This window comes from Octopus bimaculoides, chromosome 14 (assembly GCF_001194135.2).
Source record: "Octopus bimaculoides isolate UCB-OBI-ISO-001 chromosome 14, ASM119413v2, whole genome shotgun sequence".
Classification (NCBI taxonomy): domain Eukaryota; kingdom Metazoa; phylum Mollusca; class Cephalopoda; order Octopoda; family Octopodidae; genus Octopus; species Octopus bimaculoides.
Window position 1 is genome coordinate 37,960,110 of NC_068994.1, and position 11,746 is coordinate 37,971,855.

The 11,746-nt window shown below is 33.4% G+C and overlaps 1 protein-coding gene across 1 annotated transcript in view; it reads right to left on the bottom strand.

The window, feature by feature from the left end:
- Nucleotides 1–6: 6 nt before the first annotated feature.
- Nucleotides 7–11,746, bottom strand: part of LOC106883187 (protocadherin beta-13) — an 88,643-nt gene continuing 76,903 nt past the window's right edge. Inside the window, exons 3-4 of the mRNA XM_014934107.2 lie at nt 883–1,048; nt 7–296 (exon numbers count right to left, since the gene is read on the bottom strand). Of these exons, the coding sequence (XP_014789593.1) occupies nt 46–296; nt 883–1,048 (417 nt within the window). The 3' untranslated portion in view covers nt 7–45. The remainder of the gene's footprint in view (nt 297–882; nt 1,049–11,746) is intronic.

The window sequence follows — 11,746 nt, forward strand, 5'->3', positions numbered from 1 at the left end:
ATATATTCATGTATATATATTCATATATATATATTGCAAAATGTATTATGGCACATTTGGTATTGCTGGTAGAGGTTTGTTTGTGGAAGAAAAGCTATTTTTCAATGGTAGCTGTTGAAATGTACTGTCTGGGGAAAACGATTTTAATTTTGTATTTTCATCAGTGTTAGTATCTACATTATTGTCTGGTAATTTAGGGCATGGCATGGTCCCTGTATTATTATTCCTTGGAAGGGTACTGTCTGCTTTTGGTGTTTCTTCTTCTGGGTGAGTTTCTTGTCTCCTAAGGTAAGGATCTGCAGAATAAGAAACAGAAAAAAGAACTAAGAAAAACACTTGAAATGTGAAGCTTACAAGAAAATAATGATTTTAGCTAGTTTATTACAGATCGAAGTAATTAGTCTAAAGCTCTTTCTTCCACCCATTCTGTCCTCTCTTTTCTCACTCCCTTATACAATTTTCTCAAAGAAAATTGACAACACACTTAAGCACATTTCTACTCAGGTGTGGCTGTGTGATTTAGAAGTTCACCTTGCAATCATATAGTTTTGGGTATAGATCCACTGCATGGCATCTTGGACAAGAGACTTCTATAATAGCAGGCCTCAAGCCATCCAAAGACTTTTGAGTGGATTTAGTAACTGATGCTAAAAGAAGCTTATTGTATGCATGTATGTGTGTCTGTTTGAGAAGCGTGCTCATGCTTGTTTAGATTTCTGTTTCTTCAAAAATCACTGAACTATGTATGAGCTGTGATGTTGTCATTTTTCCTATCAATAAACTGTCTGCTGGCTTTGTACCTTTGAGGCTATGTGGAACATGGGTTTTCTTTATATAGAAGAACTGATATATTCTGCAAATGAATATTTTTTAACTACATACCTGGTAATTCCTCATAATGTGTAGTGTATCCTTCACTGTATCCACGGCCACTGTCTGCATAGGATATCGTTGATAAATCACTATAGCAATAGGGTGACGTAAACTTTGTTTCTTTGTCTCCAGCAGTATCAGGGCTCGTGGTGGTTCTTTGAATGTTTATTTTAGGCTGAAAAGACAAAGGAACAGCTATAAGCAATAGTGGAAAATAAGATGATACTGAAATGCTGTGTTATAATTTATTATAATATAGTATCTAAAGCAGCGAGCTGGCAGAAACGTTAGCATGCTAGGCAAAATGCTTAGTAGTATTTCGTCTGTCTTTACGTTCTGAGTTCAAATTCCGCCGAGGTCAACTTTGCCTTTCATCCTTTCAGGGTCAATAAATTAAGTACCAGTTGCATACTGAGGTCGATCTAATCAACTGGCCCCTACTCAAAAATTTCGGGCCTTGTGCCTAGAGTAGAAACGATTACAATATAGTATCTATAATACTATATTTCACATTCTATTTCTCTTAGATTTCACATTCCACTTCTTTTCATTGCTTTCCATAGTTATTATATCATATTCTATATCTTATATAATATATATTTCATATTATATTATGTCATATTATTAATTTCTGGATCATTTGATTATTTATTCAGTTCTTGCATAAAATGTGCAATTTTCATTCAGTGTACATCACATTTTGCCTTTTCCAGAATTGGTTCCTCAGTTCCTCCTCTTTCTCCTCCTCATCATTATCCTCACCATTTTCCTCCATTCCTCTATCTCCACTTCTAACTTCACCTTTTCCTCTACCTTCTTCACTTCCTCCTATGCCTTCTCTTCCTTCACTTCTTTCACTACCTCCTCAACAATAACAAGAAAAACAACTGCCTATTTTTGAGTTAGTTAAATTTCTGCCATTAAAAGTTTAAGTGTTTTAGTCATGATCATTCCAAACTGTGGGTGATAAGATACGAATTGTTGACCTTTACATAGGCTATCTGGTATCTCATCAACTCAGCCATCCAAACTCTCTACAATCTATCCGTAATCTATAATCTATAATATTATTCTACTTGTCGCAACATGTGTTCTTGTGTTATGCTTTCAGCAAGCTTAAAACAATTTCAAAGACGCAATCAAAATCTTTAATGTAACAATTTAAGTTCAATTGGCAACCTTAAATTAAGAATGAAGTTGAAGAACTACTCAAATTATTTTTAACAATGAAACAAGTGTTATGCTTTAATCCTTTTGTTACTAGATTTCAGATGAAATATACTGCCTTTTTTTACTATTAATTTTAAAAATAATATAATGACGAATTTAGTAAAATAACTCCGTCATTATCAAGATAGTATTTGGAACTTAAATTAACATGAAATTTTGATGGAAGGTTTTAAATTGTTTTTATATATATCACTTTCACCAGGAAATTTGTATTATAGAACCAAGAGAATTTTTGTGCAGGTTGGTGTCTAAAGAGTTATATAATCTTGACTTTGGAACAAAATATAAAAAAAAAAAAACTGAAATCTTTAACATAATGAAACAATGTTAGAAAAGTTTCTAAATGTATGCATCAGAACAGAAAAAAGGAAACTGATAAAATGTGGAATTTTCATTGTCCCACTATTTTATATAAATGAGTGCATCTTCAATTTGGTTTCTGTGTCTGTCCTCACCTATGAAACAACTAAAAGATAAAAAATAAAACAGTCATTAAACTGGGGTCATGTTGGGGCACTGCTTGGGAAGATTTTAGCTGAATGAACTGACCCCAGTACCTTATCTGGCCATTTAACTCCCCAGACTGCAACCCCCTTGATTATTATGTGTAGGGTGCAGTTGAGTGAGAGATGAATAAAACTCCTTGTAACACCAAAGATGAACCGAAGGCAAGGATAATGGCAGTATTCACCAACTTAAACAAGGTGGCTGTCCAGAAGAGTTGCAGGAGATTCCGAAGTCTTCTGGAGGCCATGGTTGAAACCAATAGTGATTTTATTGAATGAATTTACTCTTTAGTATTTCAAAAAATTTTTATGTAATTTTGGTAAAAGTGTCTGTTAAAATGAGATGTCAGTGTTATTTTCATTTCTGCTTAATTTAGATGACAGTTTATTAACTGCACCCTGTATGTATGTATATGTGGGTGTGTGTGTGTGTATTTATGTGTGTCTTTGTCCCCCCCACCATCACTTGACTACTGATGTAGGTGTGTTTACATCCCCGTAAATTAGCAGTTCAACAAAAGAGACCGATAGAATAAGTACCAGGCTTAGAAAGAATAAGTCCTGAGATCAATTACTTCAGCTAAAAGGTGGTGCTCCAGCATGGCCACAGTCAAATGACTGAAACACGTAAAAGAATAAAAGAAATAGTCTCTATTGCTCATACTTTGGAATCTAGCTGAAGAATGTGAGGTCAGCTGTTTCCACCCTATGGAGGAGGTGTCTGAGCACTGGGCCATGTCACCTCTACACATCAATAACTTAAAAGGAATATATATATTACCATTAGATTCAATTGAATATAATTTGTATTAATAAGTGTTATGCTTTTGTAAATGTTTTAACTACCCATGTAGTTGTGAGCAGGCACAAACACAACATTTGACTTAATGGAACAACCAGAATGTAACAGCTTTCACACATTAACCACGTTCAATATTTAAGTTTAGCTATTATGCAGTGTAACACTTAATAGGTAAGTTTCTCACAATCTATCCATCACTTACAGAATACTTTTAATAACACCAGAGGTTATGGCTTCTCCTTCATTTTCTTAATCTGAGTACTATGATTTTGGAACATCCAATTCTATTTCTATGTCATCTAGTTAACAGAAGCAGTCAAGTATTTCAATGGAACTATCTAGGCATTTGAAGGTATCTATTTCATTGAGTGCTCATACTGTTAATTGCCCCCATCTGTAAATACGACAAAGACTTTGCTGTCTTTCTTTGTTGGACTGCCTGTGATCCCATTACAACACTTGTGCACCCAGTGTTTACAATAAAAACTCGCTATGAAATTCCTACCTACCTACACTTTTTCAAAATATAGAGGATGGTAACATCCTTAATTATAAAAGAGTCTTGTTTTTTTTTAGTTTTTTTGTTTTTTTTTACCAACTAAACGTTTTGTCTTAGCTTGGTTTACTTTAAGGCTTTTTGACTTGAGGTTTTGCTTCCACATGTAGAACTGCTTTTTGGAGATTCACCTACGAGAACTAGGCCATTGGCAAACAAAAGTTCTCACAGATTACTGGTCTTAAAGTCCTCCGTTATGGCCAGTCAGACTATGACAAACTGATAAACATGAAGGAGACAAGAAACAAGGTCTAATGAACACCTATTTAAAAGCCAAATTCCTCACTCAACTCATTGTTAGCTTTCACACAGCTGACACTATCTCTGCATATCTTGTATGGCTTTCAAGATATTCAGCTATGTGTAATTTTCTTAGGAAATTCTCTAAGACAATGAATGCAAGGTGCAGTAGGTCTCTCTTAGTTCTCTTGTAGCTGTCTCAAGAGATAGAAGGTACCAGTGAATTTTCCCCATTCCTGGCACAAACCTGATTTGTGCCACATCTGAGTTAATTTTCTTCCTAATTAATTATGCTCTCATTTTGTTACTTTCTTAAATTGCTTTATTAGTGTAATACTTGTTAGGTGCTTATTATTAGAAGAACAGTTTCCCTTGCCCCTGTAGCAATTGATAACAATATTATTACACCTGTCATTAACAAAGACACCTCCCTGTACTGCCTGATTATGTATGTCATTAGTGCATGCTTTAATATTTCCAGTATTTTAGAGACTCTCTGTGATTGTCCAGCTGTTTGAGCCCTCTCTTAAATCTTGTTTGAGTAGTTTTTTCTCACCCAGCACATATGTTGTTCTTTTATTGACCTCTTGCAGCAGCCTTAAAAATCTTTTCCCCCAATTTATTAGAAAGATGTTTGCACTTACATAAATTCTTATGTTTCTATTTCGTTAACTTCATAGATAGTATGAGAAAATAATCAAGAATGATTAAACCTTATGATTATTGAAATTCTTTGGTTGGTTGTAGTGTATGCAGTGGACAGTTTTAGATTTCAAGGAAGTAGTTTGGTGTCAAAAGATTATCGGTGTATTTTAATAATGCAGTTAATTAGAGGAACTCAAACAGAATAATGGACTATCTCATGGTTGGTTAAGCCACTGTGATACTAGTGGAAATGTTGCTTTTTAATGATACACAAGAGCAACTTCTTTTGATTGTGAGAAGACTTGGTTTTCAGTAAAAGATATGCTCATAAATTTCACAAAATATTCTATTATTTACTTTTTATTTTAATTATTTACTGAATGGAGACTGGGGTCAGGGTTAATTGCCTCTTTCAGACACACATTGCAATTCTTGCAATGGAATATGAGTTGTCAGTCAGTTGGTTAGCAACTTTGAGTTTTTTGTTATTAAATGCTTGATCAAAAGGTGAAGGTGAAGGACAACATCTTTCATCACATGTTTGCTCGATCAGGGCTAACCTGAAGCAAAAGAAGTTATTCAGCAATTTAAATATTTTAAACTATAAATGGATGATAAATATGTTTGACAAGGCTCTGAGCTACCAGATAAGATATTCAATTAAGCTGAATCTAAACATTTCTAAACATTTCTCATACCAATTCTAAATCAATAATACACACTGAGATTCCTCACCACTAAAAATAAAATCAGTTCTAATTTAGAATAAATAAAATCTATTATTTTATAATGATGCTAACAAAAATCTAACTACTGATTTGCTTTTGTTATGTTTGTTTTTTTGTTTCTTTTTTTTTTTTTTTTACAGTGAAGAAATGCATTCTGCCTTTTTTGAAATTTCATAGAAAAAAGTTTGATGTATTTCTTCTCTTGTTAAATTCAAGAGGATTCAATTTTAGCATTATCATTTGAATGTATGTACCTTCTTAATACAGAGCAATCTAATCATATATAAGTATTCCACATGACCCAAGAAGGGTATTTATTGCATTAGAGACACATTATTTAGGAATTTACACAAAAATTATTATCTGTATTTGGCATGTTGGTTTCTACAGAATATCATTTATCATGAGAATATTCTTTTCATAGTTACTTTTTGCTAGATAAGAATGAATGTATATATGTGTGTATATATATATATATATATATATATAAGAGGAATGAATGTAAAGATACATTACTTAAGATAGATCATAAACAATTCACAATTATATACTCTTCTTTATATATATATATATATATATATATATATATATATATATATATGCTGAAATAGAAATATTTAAACAAACTCCCTTTCTATTAAAATTTTCTGACAATGTTTGCTTCTTGCCAATATCTTTTCACACATGTCTAGACTTGGAAATGATTTAAAATAAACTGAAATACAAAATAGTATTGAATGTAAAGAGATCACCAGTATAATGCTTTCAAACTGTAGGGGCAGAGCTGAGTTAGTAAGAAAACACTATGGTTTTGTGAATGTTTGGAATTATTCTTCAAAATAAATCAAATTCTAAAGTCTCTATGTTATATTATTAAGTATGTGTATTTGTAGATATGTCTGTGTATGCAGCAGGCTTCCAGTGTTTATGTCTATCTATGGTTGTGATACACGATCCCTATTGATCGCCCTTTTTTTTTCTTTTTTTTTTGATCCCTTTTGATCCCTTTTGATCGAACTACCCCCTTTTCCTTCCTACGATCCCTTTTGATCGACCCCCCCTTTTTTTTTCCTTCCCCCTCCCAAAAAGAAAAGCTCTACATTGTATTTGTCCCATCTTCGTTGAGCCCTGTGTGGCTAATAAAAGAAATGTATCTATGTTTGTGGATTTTTATATGGAAATATATACCTACACATTCCTGCATATACGTGCATATGGAGGCATCACTATCTAAATAAATATGAGTGTGACTATGAGTGAGTATGAGTGCATATAAAATTAAGTATGTAATTATATTTTTATAATTATATACTTAAAAATTAATTTTACTGATTTAATGGGTTTTTTTATATGCTAGCCACTGATACAAGCGTTTTAATGATTATATCCTTAATTTATAAGTATAAAAATTTTTGAGTTCTCTAGTTATTATATTATGCTGTGGTACTCTATATTCACCCGTATGATTTCTGACATTAACTGAGATGAGTGATTAGTTGTAATGTAAATGCGGGAAATTCATGTATATATTGGTATTTGTTTGCAGAAATTCATCAGTATGTATATGAATTTTTCGCTCATACATTGTCCGTATATTTCTACTGATGAGTGTAATGTAATCTTAATTACAAAGCATGAAATCTTAAGATACAAAATTATCTGAGATTTGCAAATTTTCTTGCTCATTACCTCGCATTCAGCCTTGGATTGTAAATAAAGAGCAAATTTAGAGTGGATTGCAGACATTTGATACCTACTTCTAGCATATAGGCGTTGGCATTCCAGCGCCCTTAATTATAATTATATACTTAAATATATATATATATAATTAGAAATAAAAAAACAGGATTAAAAGATCCTGGCAGCACTAAGTAGTAAAAGAATTTGCTTATTCAACAATTAGACAGCAGTAAATGTAAGTAGAACTCAGATCCATGGTAAATCTTCATGCAAACAGGTAAATCCCAAATATTCTTTGGCAGAATTTCAAGAAATTCAGAGTATTTGATGACAAAAGATATGACCAGAGAAAATTACATCTTTATTGTAGATCTCTGACAACTGTTTCTGTTACAATAATATATATATATATATATATAATGGAATAATTACTGTGAAGCATTGCATAGAATATATTGTATAAAAGATCGTGGGTAAGGCCAAAACAATGCAAAGTAAATGCAAGGTAAATCACAAGAAAACAAATATATGAATTAATGTAGACTTACCTTGTATTCAATATTTTGGGTTTATGATCCCATTTTAAAGGAATTGATGAATGTTGCCAATGTGTATGTGTGAGAGAGCGTGGGTAGACTCCACGTGCTCACACACATGCAGATCGGCAACATTCATCAATTTCTTGAAAATGGGATCATAATCTCGAAATATTGAATACAAGGTAAGTCTACATTAAATCACGTTTGTTTTCTTGTGATTTACCTTGCATTTACTTCACATTATTTTAGCCTTACCCACGATCTTTTATTCAATACACACACACATACACATATATATGCATATAAGAAGGGATGACCACTAAGTGGACATCCGATATGCTAGAAAGAGGTCATCAACGACCCAACTACAAAGAAAATAATGTTCTCCAGAAAAATTCAGCAAACACCAGAACATAAGCAGGCAAGACATTTGTCTTGCTTAATTGTCTTGCCTGCTTAAATTCTGAAAAGCTGAAATTCCTCAGGTATAAGCCAAAAAACAACGTCTGGAAGATGTACAATGTGATAGAACACTTTTGATGCAAGTCTGATGAAGTGCCTTTTTAACTTCTAAAACTGCAAACATTACGTAAGTTTTCACTTTGAACTTTTTTGTAAACTGGCATTGCAAATAGGGTTGGTACAGAAACAATTCTAACGAATCATTAATGATGTGTTAAAGAATTTTCGTTGTCTTCTCCTTATCATTTGGATTATTAACTCTTTTGTCGGACGTAGCATGGAAAGCGGACGTTAAACGATATCTTCAATCGTAAACTTGCTTCACCTAATTTAAACAACTAAGCTAGTTTGTTAAAATGTTATAGCTGTTTTTTAATATGATGTATCATGTTGTGTGTATATTATACATTCATAAGTGGATACGTGTTTAGCCCTTCTGGGATTTAGCATGAACATAATATTATAAATGCCTCACTGAGCTATATCCAATATACAACTATAAACAAATCTATTAAGATCACTATAGAAATATAAAAATATGAATGATTCCTACTGAAAAGAGGGAGATGTATATAATGCTAAAGAAATGAGTTATCCAAAAACATACTGGTCCAGTGGGCACACTATGGTTAAAAGCTACATTCCAAATATGTTCTGTGTTTTTATGTATCTTGAATTACATGTATTGTGTAATAAGTTAGTAGAATATACATAAAGTGCATTCTGTTGATCTAATGCTGAACAAATTGCAGTTTTACTGGCCATAAAAAGGTGTGATAATGGCTGCAATTAAAGCATCAGAGATATGTCTGTTTTCTCAAACAAGGATCCCTAAGGAAAAAGAGAATATTAGTTTCAATCTTATCAAGAATTTTCTGTAAGAACGGCAAAGAAGCTATTCCAAGAACTAGTCCATGTCATTCCCAACAGGATCAAGCTGTTAGTTTATACAGAATAGTTTTATTGGTGATCAGATCATTGCCATACTATCTAACTTTATAGACACAGCTTTAATTTCTTTGGATGTGTTTCTAACAATGGCAAAGCAAGGAATCATTGGCAAATGAAAACCTGAGATAGTTGTGGTGGAAAGATTAAGGCAAAGAGAAGCCACTAAAAAAAAAAAGACAGCGATATTGTTGCTGTTTGTATTTCGGTGTATGGTTTAAATGGTTGAATAGAGTGGAAGTGGATAAGATATTATTTAGATGAAAATTTTTCTGTCTATAAATAATAATGTTAAAAAGAATAAAGAAAGAATTTAGCTCTTTCAGTTTGCAAATAATATTCATTAGATCATCACCAACACCACTACCGCCACCACCACCACCACCGTCATCATCATCATCATTGTTGGTGTGGTTGTCGCTGTCATCATCACTGATGCAAAAGTGATTAGAAAAAAGACAAGTAAACCCCCCTGGGAATGAAATATTCTTCTTGTTTACCACCTTAATATTTACTTCTCTAGCCTGCATTATTAAGTATTTTTAATAAACTTTTCCCGAAGTTCCACTAAAATGTGAATATATACATACATATACACACACACACACACACACACACACACACACACACACACATACATATATATACATGTGTGTGTGTATGTATATATATATATTTCTTTATATGTATATACATGCATAAGTGCAGGCATGGCTGTGGGGTAAGAAATGTGCTTCCCATTCCCAATCACATAGTTCCAAGTTCGGTCTCACAGCATGGAACCTTGGCCATGTGACTTCTACGATAGCTTTAGGCCGACCGAAGCCTTGTGAATGGATTTGGTAGGCAGAGACTGAAAGATGCCTCTCAAGTGTTTGCAAGTATGTGTATGTGTGCATATGTGTATGTTTGTCCCACACTGCTACTTGACAATTGTTGTTGGTGTGTTTACATCCCAATAACTTAACAGTCCAGCGAAAGAGACTGTTAGACTAAGTACCAGGCTATTAAAACAAATAAGTGCTGGGGCCAATTTGTTTACCAAAATATTCTGCAAGGTGGAGCTCCAGCATGGCCACAGTCTTATGACTGGAACCAGCAAAGGATAAAAGACAACATTAGTATTCTGTGTCATGATTTTTATGTGTGTGCACATAATTATATTCTGTTTATATTTGTATGTCTATCTGTGTGTGCATTTGTGCATGTCTGTGTGAGTGTGAGTGTGTGTGTGTGTGTGTGTGTGTCCAAAAGTAGTAATAGCATGGAAAATGATGGTGATGATGATATATGAGGGGGTGTACACAAATGTATACAGCCCCCCCACACACACACACATGCGCACATTAACCTTTGCTCTTCGATGACCATATTTCTGGTGAAATGCACTACTTATACAATCCTGATCTCAAACTTAATGTGGAGGTTGTGTTATAAAAGAGAATACTGCATTATTTACCTTGAGAGAAACTCACATAAGGGCTCATAGTACATAACAAGCACTCAAAATTATATCGTTGACAGACAAGAATCATTTGCTGCGGCTACTGGAACTTCCAGTGCCTGAATACACACTGAGATTCTACATATTGATAGAACATTCGGCTGTTATTGTACTGTTGGACATCTGCCACTGAGGAATCCATTGCAGGATGAAATCCCATGATCTGGCGGTTAAGGCAGCCATAGCAGACAATTCTCATCTGTCAATGATATAATGATGGGTGCTTTTATGTACCACAAGTACTTACGAGAGCTTCTCTCTAGTTTTCTGTGTTCTAACACAACCTCCATATTAAATTTGATATCAAGATTACCTTTTCAAATTAATACTACTTCTGTCACAATTAATTATACACTACCTGTATATTTCATTTAAATTTAATCATAATGAAGAATTTGAAAGAATTTATTAAAATAACTTAACTTTTCATAATTAAGCTAGTGTTTGAAACATAATGTAATTAAACACTCCTACATAAAATTTTGATGGAAGGTTTTAATTTATATTCATATATGAACACTCTAAAAAATAAAACAGTTCTGTGTCAATGAACCAAATGTAGCCTCAGGCACGTTGGAATCAGAATGGTTAAAGTTGGAATAGGAGTGGTGCATTGTGTTTTTTCTTCAAACAAAATTAGTTGAAAATGATATGGTTGTATGTAAGAGGTTACCTAAATGGGTGTGTGTATGGGGTTAAAATGTGGGACTACTAACTAAACAGTTAAGAGTTCAAATCCACCTACGATGATATGTTGTTTCAACCCACGTTATCAAATTACATTAATTAACTTGATTCGAAAAATAATTCATGCATAGTTGGCAGCAACCAATAGGGAATTCAGCCCCTGACAATCCCTTTAATGTACACGCATACAAACACATGCACACACACATGCACACACACACACATTCACACACACACATGTGCACACACACACACACACACACACACACACACACACACACACAAACATACACACAAGCATACATACGCACTCCTCTTTTATATGCTCGGGACATGGCTGTGTGCT